This window comes from Xenopus laevis, chromosome 4S (genome assembly GCF_017654675.1).
Source record: "Xenopus laevis strain J_2021 chromosome 4S, Xenopus_laevis_v10.1, whole genome shotgun sequence".
Taxonomy (NCBI): domain Eukaryota; kingdom Metazoa; phylum Chordata; class Amphibia; order Anura; family Pipidae; genus Xenopus; species Xenopus laevis.
This window is the reverse complement of record NC_054378.1, coordinates 16,803,326-16,830,854: the sequence shown is the minus strand read 5'-3', so window position 1 is coordinate 16,830,854 and position 27,529 is coordinate 16,803,326. Positions and strand designations below refer to the sequence as shown.

General features: G+C 43.3%; 1 protein-coding gene across 1 annotated transcript; it reads left to right on the top strand.

The window, feature by feature from the left end:
- The first annotated feature begins 657 nt into the window (after nt 1-657).
- Nucleotides 658-26,847, top strand: ttc17.S (tetratricopeptide repeat domain 17 S homeolog). Its single transcript, XM_018260287.2, has 26 exons — nt 658-679; nt 1,592-1,860; nt 5,328-5,417; nt 5,509-5,678; nt 5,881-5,992; nt 6,092-6,223; nt 6,589-6,698; nt 6,815-6,962; nt 7,042-7,181; nt 8,388-8,548; nt 8,728-8,834; nt 9,072-9,212; nt 10,620-10,735; nt 10,921-11,089; nt 11,362-11,439; nt 11,725-11,949; nt 13,989-14,175; nt 22,092-22,247; nt 22,393-22,634; nt 22,723-22,876; nt 22,958-23,078; nt 23,189-23,348; nt 23,428-23,511; nt 23,604-23,723; nt 23,904-24,047; nt 24,149-26,847. The coding sequence occupies exons 1-26, from the start codon at nt 658-660 to the stop codon at nt 24,278-24,280; spliced, it is 3,690 nt and encodes a 1,229-aa protein (XP_018115776.2). The 3' UTR covers nt 24,281-26,847.
- Nucleotides 26,848-27,529: the final 682 nt, after the last annotated feature.

Here is a 27,529-nt window from a genome sequence, read left to right as displayed (position 1 = left end):
ATTGGTTTTCTAACGAGTCGTGGCAGTTTTTGCTGTGTAGGGATTCTTAATCTGTGGATTGGATCCCATGCTCTTCTGATTCTAAACTGCTTTTGGTTTGTGACTCTGAATTACAGACTTAATGGGTAGTTCTCCTTTAAAATAACCCTTCGTATGGTGTAGGCAGCGGTATTCTGAGCATTGCTGGCAGCATCTGTGGGACACACGAGCCAATAAATTGAATGATTTAGATTTTTGTTCAGCAGCTCTCTAGTTCGGCCTTTCAGGGCTGTCTGGTTGCTAGGTTCCAATTTGCCTTAGTAACTGGACAGTGGTGTGAATGGCAGATGAGTAAAAGTGGGTCTGTACAAAAAGATAAGGAATAACAAGAAAACAGTAGACTCACGGAGCAATAGTTTTTGTTATGCCGGGGTCAGTGACCCTATTTGAAAGCTGAGACAGATTAAACTTTAATTAAAAGGAAAAAAAACCAGACCAATTGAAAACTTACTAAAACTAGGCAATTTCCTTGCATGGCTGGAGAATTACTCATCTCCTGGGAGTGTGGCTGCTAATTAGTAGTGATGGTCAGGTCCATGGGTCAGGCAGGTGCTGGCTGAACTTAGCACAGAACTTGCAGGGTGGGTTCGGGTTGAGCACTTCTGCCTACTCTCCCCGATGGCGGCTTCCAGCTTTATAGGTGCACGTCCGCCCCAATTTGCCCCTCTATGATGTCACTGCGGATCTATAAATAGAGGGGAGAAGGCAGTTGCAAGTAGAGTTTTTCTCAGCCCCCATATCACGACTAGACTAGTCTCTTGCTTGCTTGCTATCTTCATAATACAGGTATGGGACCTTTCATTCAGAATGCTCTGGATCTGAGGTTTTCAGGATAACGGATCTTTCCGTAATTTGAATCTTCATACCTTAAAACTACTAGAAAATCATGTAAACATTAAATAAACTGAATAGGCTGGTTTTGCCTCCAATAAGGTTCAATTATATTTTAGTTGGGATCAAGTACAAGCTACTGTTTTATTATTACAAAAAATGTGGATTATTTGGATAAAATGGAGTCTAGGGAAGACGGCATTTCCGTAATTTGGATCTTTCTGGATAACAGATCCCGTTACTGACATTTACTGATGTCACATCTGCTACTGCTATTGGCCACTCCTGCACCACGTACTTTTAGCCACTGGAGTGCAGGACATTAAGCCTCTTCAGTGTACGGAAGGTTTACTGGCCCTGCCATGGACCAATTTATCATATATCATACCAAACCCATCCTTCTTCTTCTTCTGACTCTTTCCAGCTTTAAAAAAGGGGGTCACTCTCCCCATTTAAAAAAATACTCTTGTTATTTCTACTTTTTATTACTCATCTTTCTATTAAGGCCTCTCCAATTCATATTCCAGTCTCTTATTCAGAATGATGCATGGTTGCTAGGGTCATTTGCTCCCTAGCAACCAAATTGGAGAGCTGAATAAAAAGCTAAATAACTCACAAACCATACAAAATAAAAAAACAATTGACACACACACAAGCCAATGTCCGTAATGAAAGCAAGTAAATGCATTATTTGCACGCAGCACGTCCTCCACGAACTCAGGTTCTTACCCCGTTGTGCTTGTGGTTTTGCCTTTACCAAGATGGTGCAGGAGCTTCCTTTTCCGGTGTTGTGGCGGAAGTGCTGTCACAAGAAAGATGGCGGAGAGCAGGAGCGGTCCGTACTGCCCCCAAGAGAGAGGGGAGCGGGTCTCACTAACCCCCAATGTCGGGATATACTTGCTGGGGCTCCTGTCTCTTCTAAGCTCCGTGCGGGTGTCGGAGGCCACTACTCACTGGGTCGTTACGGAGGATGGAAAGATCCAGCAGCAGGTGAGAGGGAAGCGACTGTAATGGGCGGGCAGGAGCTAGGGCTGTGAGGGGAATGGGGCAAAGAGGAGTCGCTGACGGAGGGGCGCCGGGACATAATAATGGGGGGAATAGCCGTATGGGGGTGCATTGCTGAAACTGCTACAGACTGTCTGGTGTGAGGGGAGAGGAGGCTGTGAACAGGAACAGGGCCTGTCACTGACTAGAGAGAGAGAGCGACTTGCTCTTGTTTCAGCCACCATAGAAGATTCCTTCACATGCACTGACCGCTCTACTTCTCACTGTGCGCACTGACAGCCAGAGAGACCCACAGACTGCCACAGTAACAGCCACACAGTGAGATTAAGTGACAACCAGAGTTAAGTGACAGCCAGAGACACCACCTGAGATTAAGTGACAGCCAGAGACACCACCTGAAATTAAATGACAGCCAGACACCACCTGAGATTAAGTGACAGCCAGAGACACCATCTGAGATTAAGTGACAGCCACAAAGACCACCTAAGATTAAGTGACAGCTACAGAGACTGCCTGAGATTAATTGACAGCCACAAATACCACCTGAGATTAAGTGACAGCCACAGAGACTGCCTGAGATTAATTGATAGCCACAAATACCACCTGAGATAAAGTGACAGCCACACAGACCACCTGAGATTAAGTGACAGAGAAAGACCATCTGAGATTAAGTGACAGAGAGAGACCGCCTGAGATTAATTGACAGCCACAAAAAACACCTAAAATTAAGTGACAGCCACAGAGACCACCTGAGATTAAGTGACAGCCACAGAGACTGACTGAGATCGATTGACAGCCACAAAGACCACCTGAGATTAAGCGACAGCCACAGAGACCACCTGAGATTAAGTGACAGCCACAGAGACCGCCTGAGATTAATTGACAGCCACAAAAACCACCTGAGATTAAGCATTAGCCACAGAGACCACCTGAGATGAAGTGACAGCCACAGAGACTGACTGAGATCAATTGACAGCCACAAAGACCACCTGAGATTAAGCGACAGCCACAGAGACCACCTAAGATTAAGTGACAGCCACAGAGACCACCTGAGATTAAGTGACAGCCACAGAGACTGACTGAGATTAAGTGACAGCCACAGAGACTGACTGAGATCAATTGACAGCCACAAAGACCACCTGAGATTAAGCGACAGCCACAGAGACCACCTGAGATTAAGTGACAGCCACAGAGACCGCCTGAGATTAATTGACAGCCACAAAAACCACCTGAGATTAAGCATTAGCCACAGAGACCACCTGAGATCAAGTGATAGCCACAGAGACTGACTGAGATCAATTGACAGCCACAAAGACCACCTGAGATTAAGCGACAGCCACAGAGACCAACTGAGATTAAGTGACAGCCACAGAGACCGCCTGAGATTAATTGACAGCCACAAAAACCACCTGAGATTAAGTGGCAGCCACAGAGACTTTTTGATTTTGATTAAAATGAGTAGGAGGAGTTGAACTTTGGGGTGCAATGGCTGAATTGTTTCCTGAGTGAAAAGGAGTCAGTGGAGATTTGACACCCAGTGCAAGGGTGCCAGTGCCCGCACCACCAATGAACCAGTGTATTATTAAGAGAGAGTGTCAGGGTGCAGGTGAATCCACAGGGAGCAGTGTTTATGGGACACAGTAAATATTTTATGTAATTGCAGGCTTCCCTATTCCATGATGGTTTCACCCTGCCTGTAATACTGGCCCTGACTGTACATAGTTACATAGTTAAATCGGGTTGAAAAAAGGCAAAGTCCATCAAGTTCAACCCCTCCAAATGAAAACCCAGCACATCTATGTATCGGAAGTTTTAGTCCTTTATAAAGCTGCAGCATGGGACAGAACACAGTGCAGGGAGATAGGGGGCCTTCAATGTAGTCTGCAGCCTCCACTTCTCCTGATTTCATGTTTGAGAGGCTTTCTGTTGCCATTGGACAGCATCGGGGGGGGGTTGTTACTGTGTATCCACCCCTGGAGTATGGCTTGACCTCTGCCAACCTGTGGCTTTATACTGGAAACTGTCAGACGTTACATTTATCTACAATTTAGCAGATCTGTTTCACACTGTAACCTTGAGGTTGCCATTGCTATTCTATGTCCTCTGTCTGTTACCCTTAAACCTGTAATGGCTCTGCTATCACATGATGCACATATTTGTACTTCATCTCTTTATTGGTCAGTCACTGCCACCCCTCTTGGCCAGTGAACTCCCCCCCCCCCCAACCTTAAGACTTGGGCCAATAAAGCGCTCCTCAAAGCTTTTCCATTTTAAAGGAGACTGGGACTGGTCCGATTGCCGTCTCTGAGGCTGAGGGTTCAGAGGGGTTTTTGCCTTCCTCTGGATCAACTAGCAGTTAGGCAGGTTATATATAGACTTAAAAGGTTGAACTTGATTTACATGTCTTTTTTTTCAACCTAACTTACGATGTAACTATGAGAAAACCTCAGGGTTCAGAAAATGAGCCAGCCCACGCAGCGCATAAAGCTCCTTATATGGACTCGGCACCCACGGAAATGCTTCCCTGCAGTGCGGCTGCCCAGTGCCATAATTCCAGAGGTGCTAAAGTTCAGCCTGTGTCAGGGTTGCGAGATACGGATAAGCTGATCAGGGATAATGAAGTGTTTGTGATTGCCCTGCCGCGCATGCTGATATGTACAGCAGCCATTCTACAGTCAAGTTAATTGCCCCTGTTTTATTGATGCGTGGATAAGCCCCAAAACATGGGACCCACAATGATCCCAGACCCTCCCTGCTGTTTACACCATCATGATATTATCAATGACATCAGTGGGATTGGGCAAGGTCCAGATTATAAAATGAGAGGCATTCACCAGTCACTATCCTATGAAGCTGCTGCTCTATACTCCAGCCCGTGGGCGCCTGTATGAGAAATACCTCCCCAATGGCCTGAAAGCACTTATTGTTGCCAGGGTTACCATAAATAGAAATGGGCTCCTGATCCACCCAAACCGTGGCTTTGACATGGGCAGCCCAGACAATTTAGGCCAGGGGTGTCCAACCTTTTGCCTTCCCTGGGCCACATTGGAAAAAGAAAAATTGTCTGGGGCCACACATGAAATACACAAACACTTGATTTGTAAAAGTAAAGTAAATACACAGAAAAGAACTACAATACCATGGAGCTATGCACTGGAATATGGGACACCTGGATATTCAATAGACTTATTATTACATTATTATAACGTTTACTCGGGAACTGAGCGTTTCAAGCTGGGCCGCATTCGTATGCACCCTGGGCCACAGGTTGGACACCCCTGATTTAGGCCTTTTTTGACTGGGCCCCAGAAAACACTCCTGCCTGTCCCTGCCCCACTAGTGTCCCCACTTGCCACATGGAAATGCAGAATTTGACAAAGGACAAGCATTGCCATAGATATGAATTTAAATGGTGGCGGAATCCATTTATATATTTCTGTTTTGTATTGCAGGTGGACTCCCCCATGAACCTGAAGCACCCTCATGATTTAGTCATTTTAATGAGGCAAGAGAACACCGTTGGCTACCTCAAAGAGCTGGAGGCAAGTCTTACAAACCTCGGAGTATCATCAGTCCTGCTCTCTCCATACAGTGCTTTGTGCCACTAACCCATTGTTGTTGTTACTGTTACAGAAGCACTTGGTTGCTCAGAAGATCCACATTGAGGAGAATGAGGACAGAGACACGGGCCTAGAGCAGAGGCACTACAAAGATGACCCCGACTGTATAAAAGCCAAAGTGCCTTTGGGAGACCTAGACTTGTACGATGGCACGTTCATTTCACTGGAAAGCAAGAACATCAGGTATCTTGTTAAATGTTAACATCAGCCTGGGTCATTGACCCTGACAGCAGGGGGTGTGGGAAAATCAGATTGATTGTGAGGCTTTAGTTCATTGTTGCATTCCTGTTCTGGCCGTCCAGTGTCCATATTCCATTTTGATGGCTTCTTGCTTGCGAGAGTGATTAGCCAATTGACCCATTGGTGCTGTTGTCTTCTGTTGCAGCCCTGAAGATTACGTTGATCTGCACAGTGTGTTACCTCCCGACTTAATGCAGCCGGACTGCACAAAGATCATAGAGCTTCCATTCAGCATTCACGCCTTTCACCATCTCCGGGTAGGGCTCCTGCATAAGTTAAGTCACTTTAAAGGCAACGTTATGCTTTGAAAAGCTTTGGCTAATTCCTTTTCTCTTCCCAATGGTTCATCTCCCCAGGGCATTCAAGAGAGGCTGAACCTTTCAGCTCCGCTGTTGCCTAAAGATGACCCAATTTTCGATTCAATACCCCGGCAGTTAGGAAGAACGATTGATGAAATGGGTCACAGGATACAAGAAGGCCTTCTAAAGGTATGGCAGTGTCAGATATAGCAGATGGCACAAGTGTACACAGCCAGTGGGGTTCATCTGTAACAGATTTGCACTTTGGCAGCAACCTGTAGCAACCAATCAGTTATTCACTTTTTTTTCAGCCACCTACAGGTGGAACAATGTCTTTGGGCTGCCCCCGCGCACACATGCGTACTATTTTTGCCCAAACCAGGGAGGTCGCTGCAGGAAAAACAAGAGCCTGGGGCCCACAAGAGCCTGGGGCCCACTGGCTTTTTTCCCCGATGTCCCGCCGCCCCAGTCTGACCCTGTCTATGGGGGGCTTAAGTTGCCATGTAACATTGTAAAATTTATATTAAACAACATTTATTTCTGCTTCGTTCCAGAATACCACATCGTGGGTCCTATATAATATGGCTTCTTTTTATTGGAGGATAAAAAACGAGCCATACCAACTTGTGGAGTGTGCCATGCGAGCGCTTCACTTTTCTTCCAGGTCAGACAGCATGCGGCACATTTAGTGCATCATAAATTATTTTCGAATTCGTTCCTAGGTAATTAATTTGTTTTTCTCTTCTGCGTACCATCACGGTTACCCTTTGCATTCCACAGACAGAACAAAGATATTGCACTGGTGAACATGGCAAATATTTTGCACAGGGCGCATTTCTCGGCAGATGCGGCCATTCTGGTCCACGCGGCACTTGATGTGTCCAGCGACTTCCTCACCAGTCACTACACCCTGGGGAATATATATGCAGTGAGTATTGCAGCAAACGAAGTAGCAATGCACTGACAGACCCCATATATAAAATATATATTTCTTCATTTCCTTTTAGATGTTAGGGGAATACAACCACTCAGTGCTGTGTTACGATCGTTCTCTGCAAGTGAAGCCAGGGTTCGACCATGCTATAAAGAGAAAGCACGCCGTGCTCTGCCAGCAGAAACTGGAACAGAAACTTGAAGCCCAGCACAGGTCGGTACAGAGACTCTGTGATTCGGTACTGGAAAGACAGGAGCTCAACAAGAATAAGATTATATATATATATATATATATATATATATATATATATATATATATATATAGATAGATAGATAGATAGATAGATAGATAGATAGATATAGCTTTCATCTGTGTAGATTGCCTTGCATTCAGTAAAGTGGACAGAGCAACAACTGAAGGGCTGAAAGTTGTGAAGTTTTAGTTCTATAAGATTAAAAGATATGTATATTACTACCCTCTGAATGGTACCCACACCTAGTACTGTCCAAACAGGCCAACTGCAATTCTCGTGGGTTTGCATAAAAGCCTGCCAAAGCTCATTGCTTGGGTAGCATGGGTAAAATTCACTATATTTCAAAATCAAAATCACTTATGGACACCGTGCAGAGCATTTTTGTGAGCTTTTTTTTTTTTTTCTAGAGGGAATTTTTTAACATTATGTATTATATGCACTGAGCAGCCGAGGTGTACTCTTGAAAAACTGTCATGAAGGATGTGGGGTAAAGAGCTGACATGGGACTGAAATGTAATAACTCCTTACCTTTACTGGGAGAGGGCAGCAGAGGTGAAGGGGGAGGCAAGTTAAGGTGCCATACAGGGGCACATTTAAGCAGCCGTTTCTACCTGTGTATGGGAACTTGAGCTAGGCCTACCCAACCGATGAGCCAAATAACAATTGGCCAGATTTGATTTTCCTGTTTGTTCAAGTGGCGCCTCTGTGCATTGATGCCATCCTCGATCTGATGCCCAACATAGCGGCAGTTATGATCCCATTGTCGGCTTAATGATCAGATCAACATAGTATTGCCCACCTCAAGGTAGAGTCCTGCGCAGGTCCATTTTTTGGAACCTGTACCTGACCCGTACCCGCAACCTGCAATCCACAACCCAGACCTGCGGGCCGACCCCGGAACTATCTACAACCAGCAGGGTACCACAGGTTTTTGCAGGACTCTACCTCAAGGTAGGCCTATCTGTAAAAGATATGCTTGTTTGGCCTCCTTTCCAAGTGAGCGGATCTTATAATGTATGTTCAGCTTTACTCATTGTGAGATCTAGCTGTCACGGATCTGGCATAGATCTCACCAATGACAATATTTTAGAATGTCTTTTGCTACATTATAATTGGAGGTTTAATGCAAGGCAGGAAATGAACAGGTGCTTTGATTTTGTTGCTAGGTCCCTCCAGAGAACCCTAAATGAGCTGAAAGAGTATCAGAAGCAGCATGATCATTATCTGAGGCAACAGGAGATCCTGGAGAAGCACAAACTGATTCAGGAGAAGCAAATTTTACGCAACATCATCCACGAAACCCAAATGGCCAAGGAGGCCCAGCTGGGTAATTCCCATAGAACTGCCGTTATGCATTCATGAGCACTGAGCTGTGCATGGCTTGGTAGTGTGTATCCCGCATGCTCTCTTGTTCTGTGGGTGCCATACTGATTAAAGCATCTGGGCCCTACAAGAGCTAAATACTCTAAATACAAGCCTCTTATTGTATCCTTTTAACCTCCACAGGGAACCATCAGATATGTCGTATCAACAAGCACAGCTTGCATTGCCCGTGGGACCTTCCCGTTCGCTACCACAGAGGAGACATCTTTGAGAACGTGGAGCAGGTCTTGGTAAGTTGGTTTCACTGGCATTTGGTGCAGTGCCTTCTTCTTGGTCTCCCTGTATTGTACGACTGGAACTTAAATAGAACTGACAGATATTGTTAAATACTCTTGGCTCAGTCTCTTCATCCTACTGTTGAATGCAGAAGGGACTATGACCTCTGCACTAGACACCGTGCCATATCATTATTCTCTCTAGTGATGACCCAATTCATTTACTGTCATTTATTGTTTATTTTATTTCAGTTTGGTGATGGCACATCATACGCACACATGACATCGGGGAACCTTGATGCGCCCGCAAACCAGAGCATCTTACTTGATCGTCCCCTTGTTCCACGTTCACTGCTTAAGGTGTGGGACATGGGAGTGGATAGTTTTGGCTTAGTAAGTATCCTCCTGTTGTAGCAGCACAGGGAGAAGCAAACACATATTAAAGGAGAAGTAAAGCTTAACTAAAGATGTAGCGAGACATGTTGTACATTATGTTTTGTGCTTCTGTTCCAGCCCAAAGCAACCACAGCCCTTTAGCAGTAAAGATCTGTGTCTCCAAATATGCCCCTGTAGCTCCCCATCTTCTTTTCTGCTGATTCACTGCACATGCTCTGTGCTGCTGTCACTTAATGAGTTTAGGGACACACTCACAATATACAGTACACATAGAATAGAAATGTCACAATATAAGGCTGATTAGTAATTAATACAGATAATTACTACATGGCAGCACAGAAACCAGTGCAATTAGCATCAGAATTAAATAATCAGCCCTGTAGCATCATCTTATATTACAGACAAACCTCATTTTCTGCTGGATAATTAGTGATGACCCCTAAGCTTAGCTTCTCAACAGCTGCTCAGAGCCCACTGAGCATGTGAGTGTCACAGACACTTTCCAAGATGGTGACCCCCTGTGACAAGTTTGAAGTCCTGGATCATTGCTGCTATTGACAAGCTGAAACTTTAGGCTGGTGCAATAAGTTCAGTATATAAAATATGTAATTTTTAGCCACATTTTTAGGGGTTAGTTCTACATTAATCCCCTTGGTTTGGAAATTAGATGTTGGGCAGGTATTTGTCCCCATGCTTTTGGCCATATTGAGGCATTCAAATGTGAAACCTATTTGGGAAGAGCTACAGCTTTACTCTGCTGTTTGTTATCTAGTCTGTTACCTGCATGAAAGAAGGGAAGTGGTGATGTAGCTTGTGCATAGTCTGCCACATTCCAATAACCTCCAGCAGCCAATCAATTCTCTGATCTCCTTATTCTATCTGCATTACACCAGTAAAGGGTAACTCCTTATTAGTTTCTGTGGGTTGCAAGCCTTGACCACTTTGCAAATTAGGGGCGGGAAAGGAAAAAGTGGCGAAAATTTTGCTTCCTTGTTTTGTGGTGAAAAGTCACGTGATCTCCTGCCCTACCCCCAATTTGCTTATGCAAATTAGGATTCGGTTGGCCAGGCACAGGGATTCGGCCGAATCAGAATCTTGCTGAAAAAGGCTAAATCCTGAACTGAATCCTGGATTCGGTGCATGCCTAATTATAGCTTTACCCATGTCGTCAATCACCATAAAGATAATTACTCACCTTTCAGTTATTTTTAGAGGAACCTGAATGTGTCTTCTTTCTTTGCCATCGCACCCCTTCCCCTCCCTCTTCTGTTTCTAAAGGGCAACTTGATAGCAACAATTAAAATAACATTTAATGTTATTATGGAGATAACTTAATAAACCATAATGACGACAAATAAATCAGCCACTTTGAAAAGCACCTGACGCTTTTATGCTCCCTGTTAGCAAGAGCCAAGCCAACTGTGGCCTCAAAAAGCAGAATGTGCCAAGAATTTTCCAACTATTCCTGCACCTGAAGATCTTCCAACATACTACCTACCTCCTGAACAGAGAGTCCTCGGGTAAGTGTCTCTTTGTAGATCCTTATTCCTTCTCGGTACAAATTCTTTAGTAGAATTTTTCTGACTTGATTATACATTATTTTACATTATTGCAGGGAACCTGGCCTTTATATAACATATCCCAGGCTTAACGTTACAAAGTCTACGTATAATGGCGCAACTTGTATTTATTTACTTGTGCACAGGGTCATTCCAGTCGTATCAAAGCTGATAGATACGGGAGGTGACACCCAGACTCCAGACTGCACGTCCATAAATGATGTGCGTAGAAATGAAAGCCTGAACCAACTGCTGCTAGAGCTGGAGAGCAGGATAGACCTGAAGCAGCTGAAACCAGACCCCCATGCCAAACAGGTACAGCTACTGAACCAGACTCCCACACAGGCACAGCAGCTGAACCAAACTTTTATATGGTCATGAAACTCCTCGGTAACTTATAATATCCTTATATTTTACAAGAGGGGTTACTTTATTCACTATATAATAATACAGTAGCAGCAATGCAGCCATTCTGCAGCAGATAAGGGACTGTGTGTAGGATTTTTGTTCTGTATTTGCCATTCCGTTGGGGGGGGGGGGGGGAGATTTTGTGAAGGCTCTGAGATTGAATTGTAGTCTCTTTCCAGATTTTGCTTTCCCGAGCCAACAATATCAGTGTGTCTGAAGAGGAAATTGCCACCTCCCTTTACCACTTTCTAGCAAACGTAAGTCGTTTTCTTATTTTCTCTATCTTATGTTCTTTACTAGTGGTTTCCCTGTTCCAAATGTGAGGCCAAATCCATTTGAATTTGAATCAAGTGAAGTGTGGGGGGGAGGGTATTAGTGGCAGCAGTGGTCAAAATACCTCATGTTCTGTAACCTTCAGTCGTCCAACCAATAGTATCCTCCAAAATGCTTCCATAATGTTCCAACGTGTTCCCCCGTGTCCTCAGCCAAACAGACTCCAATAACTGGTTTGACATTTTTCCTTTTTTTTTTCTAAATTTCAGCCAGTGGGTCCCATCTGGTCCGTTCTGAATGAGGCTGCTCTATATTGGCGCGCTGTAGGGAACAGCACCCAAGCTCTGGCCTGTTTGCGTAGGGCATTGAACCTCTCTCCACCCCAACAACAACACATTCCATTGGTCAATCTGGCTAATGTACTAATGCACTACCGTTTTCACTTGGATGCCAGCAAGCTGCTCCTTCAAGCGTTGGCCATTGATCAATCAGAGGTGAGGCTTCATTTCTTGCTTTACTATTCACAACGTCAACACCAGCTCTAAAGCAGAAGCATCCTGTCTGCATAGGCAGCAAGGGGTTAAATTGTCTTGTTTGTTATATACAGTTGTGTTCAGAATAACAGCAGTCAGACATCACTAACCTGAACAGTCTACATGGCAAATCATTTACTAGTAGGTGTAATAGAAACCCAACAGTCATGCCATTCTTATTCTGTGTCATTGAACCATTCATTATTATTTAAAATAATAGCAGTGTTCCACATAACAATAGCTGGTTCTAAATAGCAGTGTTGCACATAATAGCAGTGTTGCACATAATAGCAGTGTTGCACATAATAGCAGTGTTGCACATAATAGCAGTGTTGCACATAATAATAGCAGTGTTGCACATAATAATAGCAGTGTTGCACATAATAATAGCAGTGTTGCACATAATAATAGCAGTGTTGCACATAATAATAGCAGTGTTGCACATAATAATAGCAGTGTTGCACATAATAATAGCAGTGTTGCACATAATAATAGCAGTGTTGCACATAATAATAGCAGTGTTGCACATAATAATAGCAGTGTTGCACATAATAATAGCAGTGTTACCCATAATAGCAGTGTGAGGTTCAATTATGAGCTCATTCATTCTGTGAATAAACAGGAGTATATTCCAGCCCTTATTTAAGGAAGGAGTAAATGTTGTGCTGCTGGTTGTAATGCATTTCTCCCTGAAAATCTGAGTAAAATTACATTTTTCAGAAGAACAGCAGACTTTGATTAGAAAGTTGATTGGAGAGGGGACAACATATAAATAAATGCAGAAAATGATAGGCTGTTCAGCTAAAATGATCTCAAATGCTTTAAAATGGCACCAAAACCAGAAAGATGTGGAAGAAAACAGAAAAATGCCATTGGAATGGATAGAATATCCAAAATGGCAAAGACTCGGCCATTGATCAGCTCCGGGAAGTTGAAAGAAGGAGTAAAGTTACCTGTGATACTGTTACAATTAGAAGACGCGTATGCGAAGCCAAACTATTGGCAAGAAGCCCCTGCAAAGTCCCATTGTGAAAAAAAAGATGTGCTGAAGAGCTTACAATTTGCCAAAGAACACAATATCTGGCCTAAAGAGAAATGGCGCAAAATTTTGTGGACTGATGAAAGCAAGATTGTTCTTTTTGGGTCTAGGGGCTGCAGACAGTTTGTCAGACCACCCCCCCCAAAACTGAATTCAAGTGAGTGAAGCCGGTGGCTCAAGCATCATGATATGGGGATATTTCTCATACTATGGCGTTGGGCCTATTTATATCATACCAGGGATCATGGATCAGTTTCAATACATCCAAATTAGTGATGTGCAGCCCGGCCCGATACCTGCGGGTCGGGTGGGTTCAGGCCGACCTCGCTGCCCCCTTTCTTTGGCGGGAGTGGGTTGAGCTCTTCTGACTGCTCTCCCCGGCTTCCGACTTCCAGGTTGAACGTTTAAAGACTTGCTCCTTCACGCCCTGCCCCTTTTGTGATGTCATCGGCAGGGCAGCGCGGGTCTATCAAAGGAACCCGGAAGTCGGGCTGAGGCGGGCATGGGTGGATGGGGGTCGGGAAAAACCCGAACCGCACATCACTAATCCAAATACAAGCAGGGAGAGACTCAGGCAGGAAGTGATGTCAGAGCAAGCTTATATGGCAGCCGCTATCCTAAACAAAAAGAGACCGTGTCTAGAGCTTTTTACTCTGGTATGGAAAAGCAATCTCTAGAATAAAAATGGTGTTCTATCTTGCACTATTGTGGCTAATCTATTGGCAATAAACCGCCTTGGTAGCTTTCCTTCTCCTTTAACAGCTGTCGGGGATGCTGGTTGATCACAAGTGAATTACATGTTTATTTTACCCCTTATAATAGGGTCCCAGGCTTCCTACAATTGCCAAATACTAACAAATCTCTAACTGCAGCCCAAGCTTTGCATAAGGCAACACTGTCTGATCCCTTTTAGCTCGGAGTCATGTTACTGTCACTATCCAGTTTTCTTTTTGCATTGCAGCCACTAACCTTGCTGAGCCTGGGGAACACTTACCTCTCCCTCAAGAACCTCACGGGGGCGCTACAAGTCTTCCGAGCTGCGCTGGATATCAGAAAGGGCTGCCCAGAGTGTGAGGGCAGCTTACAGATGATTCGCTGCTTGCAGCTCTACCCGTTTCTGTATAACGTCAGCTTGTCAGTCTGCAGTGGTAAGCACGTAGCCCCGCCCTCCGCTTTATAACGCTTCCCGTGCTTCCGAGGACGGAATTCCTTTGTTTGCTTCCTTTGCTCCAATACGACTGTTATGTCATGTCTGTACATAGCAACTAAATACCGGCGTATTTATTTTATCCAGTCTTTGTTTCCTTTTTTTTCCATTCTAATTCGGGTATATTTAAATTGAAGCCCAGCCAATAAGGTCGTTTGATCCTTCATCCCAGAGGCCCAGTCTAAAGTGTTAATAAAAAGCCCTTTAAAAGGCATAGTTCTCCTTTAAAGGAAGGGGTGGTTCACCTTTAAGTATGTTATAAAATGGCCAATTCTAAGCAACTTTTTAATTGGACTTTTATTATTTATTTTCTATAGTCTTTTAATTATTTGCTGTCTTCTTCCGACTCTTTCCAGCTTTCAAACGGGGGTCACTGACCCCCATCTAAAAAACAAATGCTCTGTAAGGCTACAAATGTATTGTTATTGCTGTTTTTTATTACTCCTCTTTCTATTCCGGTCTCTCCTATTCATATCCCAGTCTCTTATCCAAATCAATGCATGGTTTCTAGGGTGATTTGAACCCTAGCAACCAGATTGCTGAAATAACTAACCAGAGAGCTGCTGTATAAAACACTAAATAACTCAAAAAAACACAAATAATAAAAAATGAAAACCAATTGCAAATTGTCTCAGAATATCACTCTCTGCATCATACTAAAACTTAACTCAAAGGTGAACCACCCCTTTAAGGATCATTTTTAGTATGTAGTAGAATGTCTTATTCTTAAAATTGTTTGCAATTAGTCGTCTTTATTTTTTATTTTAAAGTTATTTAATTATATCCTTTACTTTACTTCATCGGAGGGTCTCTAACCCCGGCAGCCAAAAGCTCCTCTCCTAATCATCCTCCAGTCTCATTCAAACCACTGCCTGGTTGCTAGGGTAAATTAAACCATAGAAACCAGATGGGGCTTAGAATAGTACTGCATACTAGAAGTACAAATAATACATTACATTACAGATACATTAAAATAAAGGTGTTAGTGATCCTTTGCTGCCCTCGTAGACAAAAGTATATTTTTTTGTTCTTATAGCACTATATGTGCCATTTGCTGTCATTTTTTGCTTTATGTGTGCTTTTTTTTTTTTTTTTTTGCTGCAACGCTTTGCTTAACCTGCCGAATAATTATTTAAATGTGCAATAAAAAGAACAAGCTGTTTTTTAAAGTAAAAATGACTTTCCATTGAAAAAACAGTACAGAGTGTGGGGAGGGAATCGCTTGTCAGCGCACGATATTCCTTCTCTCCATCCATCCTTCCTTTGCTTTATGTTTTATGCATATGTTTCAGATATTTATGTTTACTAAATGGAACTGTTTTACTGAAGGATATGGAGACACGTACGGATTATTCTATTGTATGTGCAGCAAGTTATGTATTTCTTTATAATATGAGTGATACTACGAGTTCCCTGTATAACTTGGCCTGCAGCCTTGTGCCTTTATATGGTCACAGAACCCCTTAGTGACTTCTAATAACCTTATCATTTACAGTAGGGGGTACATTATCCCTTATAATACATGAGTGATACTCAGAGTTCCCTGTATAACTCAGCCTGCAGCCTTGTGCCTTTATATGGTCACAGAACCCCTCAGTGACTTCTAATATCCTTATCATTTACAGTAGGGGGTACATTATCCCTTATAATACATGAGTGATACTCAGAGTTCCCTGTATAACTCAGCCTTGTGCCTTTATATGGTCACAGAACCCCTTAGTGACTTCTAATAACCTTATCATTTACAGTAGGGGGTACATTATCCCTTATAATACATGAGTGATATTCAGAGTTCCCTGTATAACTCAGCCTTGTGCCTTTATATGGTCACAGAACCCCTTAGTGACTTCTAATAACCTTATCATTTACAGTAGGGGGTACATTATCCCTTATAATACATGAGTGATATTCAGAGTTCCCTGTATAACTCAGCCTGGCGCCTTGTGCCTTTATATGGTCACAGAACCCCTCAGTGACTTCTCATATCCTTCTCATTTACAGTTGGGGGTACATTATCCACTATGACATCCCTTAAGTTATTTGTGGCTCAACCTACAAATGTGTCCATATAAACAGATATTACTTTGCCTTATACGAACTTCAGCAATATGAACAATTTAAGAGTGAGAGGGGGGGGGTTTGTTCCCCTTTCTTTTTGGAATTTTGTTGCAAGTCTGCCTAAAAGATACAGATTTCATAACAAGCTGTACTAATAACTTTTACATGATTGAAATGAATGAATGTGTTGGAAAGACTTTACTTTCATTATGCAATATTTCATGTTTTGGAGTGGAGTTACCCTTTAATCTAAATATCCCCTCATTTATTTATATTTGGGGCAGTTACAAAGATTAGAGGGGCTTTCGATTTCTCCGTCCCTTCCCAAAAAACATGAACGCCAATCCAACAGTTATTTTAATGGAAAATAAAATCTTACTGACAAATTCTAGTACACATTTTTGCACATGGTGCGATTCTCTTATTTTTAGCCATTGTGTATGGGGTCACCATATCCAAGTGAGGCTGAGAGTATACATAACTCAAAATGCACATTCCTTCACTTGCTGGCGTTAATGAAAGAGATCCCGATGATCCATTGGCTGGGCTGCTCAGCAGACAAACTGGGCTCATACATTTCAGGGGAAGGTGGGGGAGAGAGAATCCACTTATTGACCCAATACAGGTACTGAGCAGGCAATAGAAGCTCTTCTGACCCAATACAAAGTCTGAGCAGGCTACAGAAAGTATACTGATAGAACAGTCCAAAGAGGCTTTATTTGTAAGAATGCAATATAAACTCCTCTGATCCATTGCAGGTTCTGAGCAGGCAACAAAAATCCTGCTGATACAAGTGATTAAAACTCTTCTGACCCAATACAGGGACTGAGCAGGCAATAAAAGCTCATCTGATCCAATACAGTGACTGAGAAGACAATATGTCTCCTGACCCAATACAGGGACTGAGCAAGCAATAGAAGCTATTCTGACCCAATACAGAGACTGTGCAGACAATAGAAGTTCTTCTGACACAATACAGGGACTGAGCAGATAATAGAAGCTCTCCTGGCCCAATACAGGGACTGAGCAGGCAATAGAAGCTCTTCTAAACCAATAGACGAACTGAGCGGGCAATAGAAGCGCTTCTGACCCAATACAAGGACTGAGCCGGCAATAGAAGCTCTTCTGACCCAATACAAAGTCTCAGCGGGCGACAAAAAGCATACTAATCCATTTCAGGGATTGAACAGGCGATACAACAGTACAAAGAGGCTTCATTTGTAAGAATTCAATAGAAACTCCGCTGATCCATTGCAGGGTCTGAGCAGGCAAAAAAAAAGCCTGCTGATCCATTATAAGTTCTGACCAAGTGATTAAAACTCTTCTGACCCAATACAGGGTCTGAGCAGGTAATAAAAGTCTCCTGACCCAATACAGGATCTGAGCAGGTGATAGAACGCCTACTGATCCATTAAAAGGACTGAGCAGACAATTAAATGTCTCCTGATTCATTACAGGATCTGACCAGGTAGAAGCTCTTTGGACCCGTTGCATGAGCCAGCTGTTTTGGGTTAAAGCTATGTGCCACCTCCCAGTACAACCGACTGGCCTGTTGAATTTAGACCCCCTGTGGTAGCCACATCCAAGGGAACCACACCTACAAGGAAACATGGCCGCTATTCGAACAGTATAAAGAGGCTTTATTTGTATTATTGTTAACCAGGGATGGACAAACTATTTCCCTGCGCATCTTAAACGCAACTCCCATGAACCCCAAGTGACTTTCAAAAGAACACGTGTAGTCCATCCCTGCTTTTATTCCATCCCCTCATAGGGCTGTGGGACATAAGACGTTGGCCACCACTGAAAGTTATTCAAGCAATATGGCTGAGGTTTGACAAAAGCAGGGTGCTGCTTTATTGGTTAAAGACCCCAGATGGCAAGCCAGTGTAATGGGCTATAGAACTGTTAATCGCAGGAGTATTTTGATCTTGTGAGCCATTGTTCTTCTCTACGTTTTTTTTCTTCATTTTTCCCATTTTTGTCTTCTGCCATGCTTCTCCTCGTCCCTCCGTCCCCTCTTCTCTTCCCATTCTCCTTCCCATCACCCTTTCTCCCTCTCGGCTGGAGAGCGAGAGTTATTTGAGGGCAGATTTTTCATTCAGAGCACGGCAGGCCTTTCTCCGTAAGTAGCAGCAGAACATCATGTGAGAGACACCACTAATCACATTTTCGAGTCTCTCTTATTTGCAAAAAAAAAATGGGGCTGGAGAGTTAAATTTAGCTTCCTCCCTAAGTGTCTGGGGCCCCTGAAGAGTTGGAATGAAGCCGCCGTGGCTCTATTCTTGCGTCACAAAGCGAGTAGCAGCAGCCGGGCACAGGACGGCTATGGAAGGAATGACATCGAGGAGCCAGCAGCGTAATTTCATGTGATATAATCAGAGCCCTATTAATTATTGAGCAGGCTATTTTTAGCCCGCCTCTCTCTTCTGAGTTCTAAGATGTAAGGCATATACATTTAGGGTCCCCAGAGCGGCTGAAAATAGACACTAGTAAAGTAAAATTTCTGTAAATTTGTGTGTAAAAAAAAAAAAAAAAAAATATGTAAAGGTCTATATAATATTGGGTTTTGCCAAGGGTTAGTAACATTGCAAACCCTCCAAATTTGAATCCGACAGCATTCATTATTCCAGCTGTTGGTGCCTGTAGGCAAGTTCCCCTCAGCCCTTCGATATGGTGGGCCTTTTTTTGGACACATTATATGAAGATATGAGCGAAGTAGAAAGTGTGAGACAGAGGCAGTTAGAAGTTGGGGCTGCATTTATACTCCCGCCGGTTGCCCCTGAATAGCTGCCAATGGGGGCAGACTGGAATCCAGCTAGTGGGCTATTGTTTGACAGAATATCTTATTTTTGCTGACTTCCTGAGTCCCCTCTAAATTCACTGTCTATGGACGCTGAGTGTGTACTGCACACATTTTTGTGTTCTTTTTTTGTAGCAGCTGTTTTGGGCAGTCAACTAGATTAACTAGGACCCCTAAGCTCAGGGAGCATTAGACTCTTCCCTGCTCACTAACATTCCTTTTCAGAGCAGCATCACAAGACTTTCCCTTTCTCACTAATTTCAAGTCCGGACAGATGGGCAACAGATGGCAGTGTGCGAAAGCTGAAAAAGTTCTGGAATTCTTCTCAATTTTCAGCAAATTTCATGCAGCAGAAACATTGTTGAACATTTGTTTACTTTTTTTCCCCTTTATCCGGGGTTCGTCATTTGTTTCTTGAAACTTCCCGAGAAAGATCTCTGCAGCCTTGAGTTTCGGAATGGCCAAAATTTAGAATTAAATAGAAAAAAATATATTGTCTGTTTGAGGTAAAAAAATGTTTTATTAAGAATGAAATAAATTTTCATCTTGATCTCTGATAAACTGGCAAGAGCTCTTCACTGCAAGTTGGGTACCCTCGTGCCTTAACAATGTTCCATTGCTTCGACCACATCTGAAATAAATAATTCGCCGCTGCCAGTGTTCAGAAGGGAGGCACCAAATTCATGATTTGCCTGTTGATTAAGCCGAATCCAAATTTCAATATGTCATTTGCCTTTTGTTCGAGATTTGGCCAGAACTTTGGTGGAGAATGCGGGTAGGCTTTTTGTTGAGCCGCCCATCGCTGCTCTAAGGTAGGGTAGAAGCTGCACTCGTGTTTTCATTATGAAGCCAACACATACTGTGGCAGGGTGCAGTATGGACATGAATTGCTGTGGCTGTCAAGACTTTGATTTTCCATGTTCAACTCATGGTTTACAGCTATGAGAAGTCCAGGAACCTAGGTTTCAGGCAACTTTTTGCCACTTTTACTGAAAATAAGGAGTTTCATATAATTTTTGAGGTGTGTGTGGTTTTGGCAATGTATCACATTCACGCCACGGCCCCTGAATTCTCCCTGTTCAGTGTTGCCATCCTGCAAAAAATCATCATCACAGCTTGTGGTGACAGGGCTCGTTCAGGGGGCAGTCTTGCTTTTGTATAAGCAACGTAGCCCGGCGTACGGGTGTGGGGGTTGGGAGAGAGAGGCAAAGTGCATCACCCACTTATAAATTGACTTTTTTTTTTATGTCAACTAAAAAGCCTAATTTTAGCCTCGGAGGCACGGGCAGCGAGTACACGTCAGCCGCTCTCATGAATTTCATATTAAAATTTCATGCTTGGTGCTGGTGGTTTGTAAGTCAGGTCGATGGGGAGGGGTCGGTTGTGAGCACATTTCTGCATTCATTCTGGGAAGAAAAGGCTGAATTATTGCAAGAATTATTTTTATCCTTTATACAGCAATGGCTATTGATAATTGTTTTTAAGTACACAGTGTTTTTAATGGAGCGTAAGGAGCTGCCATATTGTTTCCCTTTGATCAGGATATAGCTTATGTGCCCAGAGCATTCCTTCTCTGTATATTTGTGTTTATACATGTCGGTTGGAGGTGCCATATTGATTCCCTTAGTCAGTACAGTTTGAGGGTATAGGTTATTGTGTGCCCAGAATATTCCTTCTCTGTATATTTGTATTTATACAAAGAGGAGGGGGTGCCATATTGATTCCCTTAGACAGTACAGTATGAGGGTATAGCTTATTGTGTGCCCAGAACATTCCTTCTCTGTATATTTGTATTTATACATATGGGAGGAGGGAGGTGCCATATTGATTACCTTAGAAGACAGTACAGTATGAGGGTATAGCTTATTGTGTGCCCAGAACATTCCTCTGTATATTTGTATTTATACATATGGAAGGAGGTGCCATATTGATTCCCTTAGACAGTACAGTATGAGGGTATAGCTTATTGTGTGCCCAGAACATTCCTTCTCTTTATAAGCATTATCCATCAGTTTGCAGATGATTCTCAGGCCTCACTCTTTGTTGTGTAGTTGGTTATAAGGAAACCTTTGCAAAGTTTGACTCTTTCCAGTATAGCAACTAACCGCCAGTTAGCTTTTATTGATCTAGTTCCTTTGAAATAAAAGCCTGCTTCTGATTGGTTGCTGTAAGACAAAGGTTCCAATGTGCCATAGAAGTGTAGGTTCTACACTTGGGATCTACATTTGCAGATATTGAATTCATTGCGACCCCGGTAGCCACTTGGCATTCAGCATCATTCCCAGTCACTAAGTCCATGGCACAGTAATGATTTAATTGCACGTTACGTCCTTATGTACGCCCGCATTTGATTTACAGCCCCTGGCTCCTATTTTACGTGATTGCAGTGCGTCAGCCCATGTATTTATGTATTATTGGCTCCGTACAATGACATTAGTGTGATATTTAAAGTCGGGTTTGTGACAATTGTCTGTCTGCGCAGAGAGCGAGACCTGACGAGGGGGCCATTTGTAAATCCCTCGGTCTCCAGCGTGTTTCCTATTGTATTACTCATTTAAATATGAGTGTGTGGCTGGAGCCGGCGCCCTGTGCATCTTCAAAGCTTTTACGGCACATGAGTCATTTAAGGACAGATAATTGTTTTGTGACGTTCAGCCTTGATTCAGCCACAAGAGCAACTTCCTCTGATGCAGTGGTATAGACCTGGCTCCTGATTGGTACAGTAGCCCATACGGGGCAGATCACATTGATTGGTTGGTTTGTGGGTTGGCAAAGCTGCCTCTTAGGTACCCCCCCCCCTTGTAATGATAGCTGGGGGGTTTATCTAAAGTGCTGTCCCGGATCACTCTGCATGGTTAGAAGTAATTCCATCCTCTTGTCTGTCCTGTACTGTTGGTGACAGTTGATGGTGACAGTCGTGTTGGACTCATAATTGGCCAAATTCATTCTCCCTCATCTTGTCCTTTAAGACTTTTTTTTTTATTTGTACCCAACAGGAAGTTGCCAAGCACGCCATAATAAAGATGATCGTGATGCGCATAAATATTTACACACTTACCCACAATCCTTTGAAGAAACAAACGCCAAAAGTTCACACGTGGCTACTGATGAGAAAACGGCGGAATCGCGAGCCTCTAGCCTGCAGCTCGAGAGTAAGTTCCAGACATACAAGAACTTTAAACTTCTTTAAAGGGGAACACTACCCAAAACCCAAGGATTGTCTTTTGCTGACTCTGCCCCCGCTCTAAAATAATGCACCTGATCATTTACCGTGTTTTTTTTTTTCTTTTCGTTTAGACGTCCTCTTGGCTGACAATATCAGCACAGAGGAGAAAGAGACGGCAGGAGAAGCGCCCATGTCAGAAGAAATGCTGGCCTTGGTGGATGAATTTGAAAACTCGTGGCCCCTGGAAGCCTTCGAGGGGGCTCTGGAGCTCAAGGGCCGTCAGATGGATCTACAAAGCATCCGAATCCTGAAGAAGGGGACGGAAGATGGTCAGTCTTGCTTTCGGGACTGTGACGACGACGAGGCCGAGTGGGTAAGAGCAAATGCATGGAGATGACCGTTGATGCTCCGAATGAGAAGTTGCCATAGTAGTTATCTTCTTTTCCCCTCTTCCCCTTCAGATCACCTTTCAGGTGAAACGTCTGAAGAAACCAAAGATGGATGGGACAATCTCTGCCGATCTCGTGGACGTGGCAGAAGCTTCTGACGGAGACAGTGACTACCAAGCTGCGCTAGAAATTAGTGGCCCAAAGATACCAGCCCCTGGCCCACAAGGTGCACATTCTTGCCCCCATTTTATGTAACCTTTTCTTTCTTTCTTTAGGGAGAATGTAAGTTTTCTGTTCTTTATTGCAGGTAAGCGACCCGACTATCAAAAACTGGGATGGCCGAGCCCCGATGAGTGTTTGAAGCTTCGCAGGGTGGAACTTTCTACTGTGGCCAGTACGTGGCTAGCAGTGTCTGCTAAAAATATAGAGTAAGTGCTAGTCCACGGGGTGTGGCTGATTCTCCTTTGCCAGCTCATGGCCTTTGGATCACCACATTTGCTTTCTCACTATACCCTAAGTGGAATCTTTTTGTGTCCAGTATCACAGAACACATGGATTTTGCCACGGCGCTTCAGGAGCCGGGGGTGGAGCCTCTGTGTAACGGCAACCTTGCCTCCAGCATGCACACGTTAGACCACCTATATGGCGTAGCAAACCGTGCCGCTATACACTACACCGGAGAAAGCCAACTCAAGGAGGTATGCCAGTTGGCCAACAAGCTTTCATCTCGAACTTATCCTTTTTCATTGCACGTCATCCCGTTTTTTTTCTGTTTAGGTTTTACAGAATTTAGGGAAGGAAAAATATCCTCCTCAGTCACTGGAGCAAGTAGGCACCAGAATAATGAAAGTACTAGAGAAGGTGAGGGCTATTTGAGATTGTCTCCTGCACGCAGAACATTGTAGAACAGTGACGTGTCCAATAACCGATGACTCTAAATATTTCCTCCCCAGAACCAGACATCATGGGTTCTCTCCAGCATGGCCGCTCTGTACTGGAGGGTTAAGGGCCAAGGCAAGAAAGCAATAGACTGCTTACGGCAGGCCCTCCACTATGCCCCATATCACATGAAGGTCAGTGCTACCTGTTTTTAGAGTTAAGTTTATGTTGTAGGGTTGTAGCAACTTTTGCATGTCTTATAGTTTTTAGCCCTTCACTGTATTAAACCAAGATGGTTACTGAGATGGCAAGCTTTGCTGAAAGGGAAGCGTGTTTGCTGATGTGCCTGTTGGTAATGGAGATTTTTATTCCAGGATGTGCCCCTCATCAGCCTGGCAAACATCTTTCACAACGCCAAGCTGTGGAATGATGCCATTATTGTGGCGACCATGGCGGTGGAGATTGCTCCTCACTTCGTGGTCAATCACTTCACACTGGCCAATGTGTATGTAGCAATGGTAAGTGCCAGAAATGTCCCATGTGCTAAGCTCTACGCCCTCCCTACTGTCATAGCACCAAATAACCCCAAAAAATCTTTTCTCCTTATTTGTCGCTGCAGGAGGAATATGAGAAGGCGATGCAATGGTACGAGTCCACTCTCAAGCTACAGCCGGAATTTGCCCCCGCCAAGGACAGAATTCGTGCCATTCAGTGTCACTTATTGATGAAGAAGGGAAGGTTGGCTCCGTAATGTCCCCTTTCCTTATGCATCATTGGTTTTAAAATCTCCCCCCCCCCCAAAAAAAAAACACTTATTGATCTGTCTAGGAAGGTGAGCTCATAGAATGGGGGTGTTGGCTCTGTACAAAGTCTCACCAGATGATCAAACAGGGAGATGAATCCATTTCTTTTACCAGGGTGGGGGTGCAGGTGGGATTTTTAAATCATTCGTCTTTTCAGTTCTTTTAAAGTTATGGGCCATTGCTTTGGGGAGTGTTGTTATAAGCAGGGGGTAGAATGGTGGTTTCTTATTAAATCTGCTTTGCACGGGGCAGCAGGGAGTGACCAAATCATTAGCAGAGACCTGGGAGGGGGTGCAAATATGGGACGGGGATGGTTCATAATGTATTTAATATAATGGTTTAATTTTAGGGATGCACCGAATCCAGGATTCGGTGTGGGATTCTGCTTTTTTCAGCAGGATTCGGATTCAGCTGAATCCTTCTCCCTGGCCAATCCGAATCCTAATTTACATATACAAATTAGGGCGGGTGGGAAATCACGTGGCCTTTTGTCTCAAAACAAGAAAGTAAAAAAAAAAATCCCCTTACCACCCGTAACTTGCATATGCAAATTAGGATTCTGATTGGCATTTGGCTGAATCTTTCGCGAAGGTTTTGGTGGTTCGGCCAAATCCAAAATAGTGGATTCGGTGCATCCCTATTTAATTTATTTAAACATGCCTCAAAGTCATAGAGAAGCCGCTGTGATATTGTGTTCCATTCCCTACAGATGAAAGGGGTCCTTTAATAGCCCATCTAGCTCTGCCCCAAATGGGACTAAAGGTGGCCAAACATGGCAGATAAAAGCTGCTAACTGTCTCAGAAGGGACCTCTTAGGGGTGTTGGATGAGGACTTGGCGTTGATCAAGTCCTCTTCTAAATGGACTTCAAAGGGAAAAGATTGGCTCATTTGGTTAGAAACTCAGTTGGAGGCAACATCATTGCGTTGATGCAGACCTCTCTCGATGGGTCATCCAAGTCCAAATCAGGTAAATATCTGCTCCTTTGGTGACCTTGATTTGGCCGCTAAGAAAATCCCATTGGAAAAGGAGCACATCGTCCTCTCAAAGTGGATCTACCTAGAACTCCACTAATGATCTGACCATTGGCACAAAAGCCAAACACTAGGATCATCCTGGTTTGGTCCAGAGCATTCAAGGCCAACTCGGGGAAAAATCCGCCCAATTGGTGACTTCAACCAGCAATCTAATCTTACTATTTACTAGCCCTGTCCTTGATGTTGGAGGCTTTGGTTTTATAGATGGACCATCCATGAACTTCCCTTTATCAACTGTAGATGTCATGGCTCTCATGGTTATTGGGCACCAGTGGGACGAAAGGCTTGTGATTTAGAATTCTCTTTGAAGACTTGGGAAGTGTCTACTGTTGGGTTTTGATGACAAATGATGTATTTAAATGCTCACACCTTCTACCCACTTATCTTAAGGTATCCCCAATGTATTTAGGGGATGAGGAGAGACACTACGGGGCATATTTATCTAAGGGCGAGCCTTCGGTGCAGATGGGTGCAACCCTGAGCAAATCTGTAGCAGCAGCCTGTTAATATGTTTGATTTCACCCTTATGTTGCTATTGGTTACTGCCCATCTCCACATTTGCCCCTTGTAGATAAATGTACCCCCCTGTGCAACATGCCCAACACATTTCAGATGGTTTATTTCCCCCCCTAAGACTTTGGTATTATCTGATTTACGCCTTATGGGTGATTTTTTTTTTTTTACCCCCATTTCCTTTTTTTCTTAATTTTGTCCTTGTTAAAAAAAATATTTTGGACTGAGATAATTAAGACATTATGGGCGAATTTTGCTTTTTTTTAAAAAAAACTTTTTTAATTATTTTGGAATAAAGTAATTTAGACACCGGTAATTTTTTTTTTTTACTATTCTGGCATAAGCGGATATAGACACTATGGGTGCTTTTTTCTTTTCTTTTTTTTAATATTTTTCCCTTTTTTTTTTTTTTTTGTTAAACTATTCTGGCATAAGCTGATATAGACACTATATTTTTTGAACAAAGCTAATTTAAACACTAAAAATGTCTGGATTAGTATTGGGGTATTTGTTACCCCCCCCCCAAAAAACACCAGCACTTAGTAGCTTTACCCTCATAATTTTTTGTTTTTCAACAAACGGTGCAGCCTCCTGTCCTCTCTTCTCACCTTCCTCCCTCCTTTTCTTTGGGTTAATCTATTGCTTCTATTTAGTCCTTTCGGCTCTTGATGGATCTGCAGAGTCAGCCTCTTGCTGTGAGCCCCCTCGTTGGTACTTGCATTTAACGAGTAAATGAGTTAATTCCATCATTTTCTAGATTATGTTAAAATCGTTTTCAAGTAAGTGGAACGGTTTTTTTTTCTCTGATTTAGCTGCCCATTCTTTCACTTCGGCCCATTTCTCTAGCGCAGGAACGAGTCAGGTCCTCAAGCTGGGATATATTGGGCGGGTCAAACAGCCCGGGAAATAACATCTGGATTGTGAAATTTGTACAGGGCACACAACCAATAAAATTGTTCTTATAAAGAAAAAAAATGAGTCCGTTCCTTATTCATAACTTCTTTATAATCGGCATTTGCACCAAAAGAACATTTAAGGCTCTGTTCAGTCCACAGGGAGACAGTTGATGTCTGATTAGGGGTCCTTAGATTTGGATAGCTGGAAATGTGATGCTGTTCCTTTAAATGTCTCAATAAGCTACAATAATAGTAGGGCTCTATCCCTTGTTACCATGGACAAAAGGAGACTTTTCATCTAATTCCAAGATCCAGCAATAAGAAAAGTGCATTTATTTATGCACTTTGTTGTCCGTGTGCCTTTTGAGAGGTCAAGTTAGTTTGAAGGCTTCCGTCCATTTTTCAAGGGTCACCTACTTTAATTGAATAGGTGTCCTCACGGAAAAACTTGGTAGTACCCATAGCATCTTAATGGTCCAGAACAAGATTTTTTTTTTTTACCCAATATCCTTGAAAAGTGCGCGACCAATGCTGAAGAAGTAGTAGACCATTACCACCCTTAATAAAGACAAGGATAACTGAGCCAATGTTCTGCTCAATGGCAGCCTGACACCCCCAGTGTCATGTGAATTTCAAGAAAGGCTTCATCTTCTGCAAGGCCATGGATGACCCAACCCAATATAATGACTGCTAATGTGACTTTCTTTTCCTTTGAAATCTTAAATCTTCACTGAATCCTAAATTGGTTATCA

What these genes read in the sequence shown, in the direction of transcription:
- ttc17.S (XM_018260287.2), top strand. Translation starts at nt 658, where the DNA reads ATGGCGGCTTCCAGCTTTATAG. An exon ending in CAGACCCCCATGCCAAACAG is followed by an intron (nt 11,090 to 11,361) that starts GTACAGCTACTG and finishes GTCTCTTTCCAG; the next exon opens with ATTTTGCTTTCCCGAGCCAA. An exon ending in CAGCTTGTCAGTCTGCAGTG is followed by an intron (nt 14,176 to 22,091) that starts GTAAGCACGTAG and finishes TGTACCCAACAG; the next exon opens with GAAGTTGCCAAGCACGCCAT.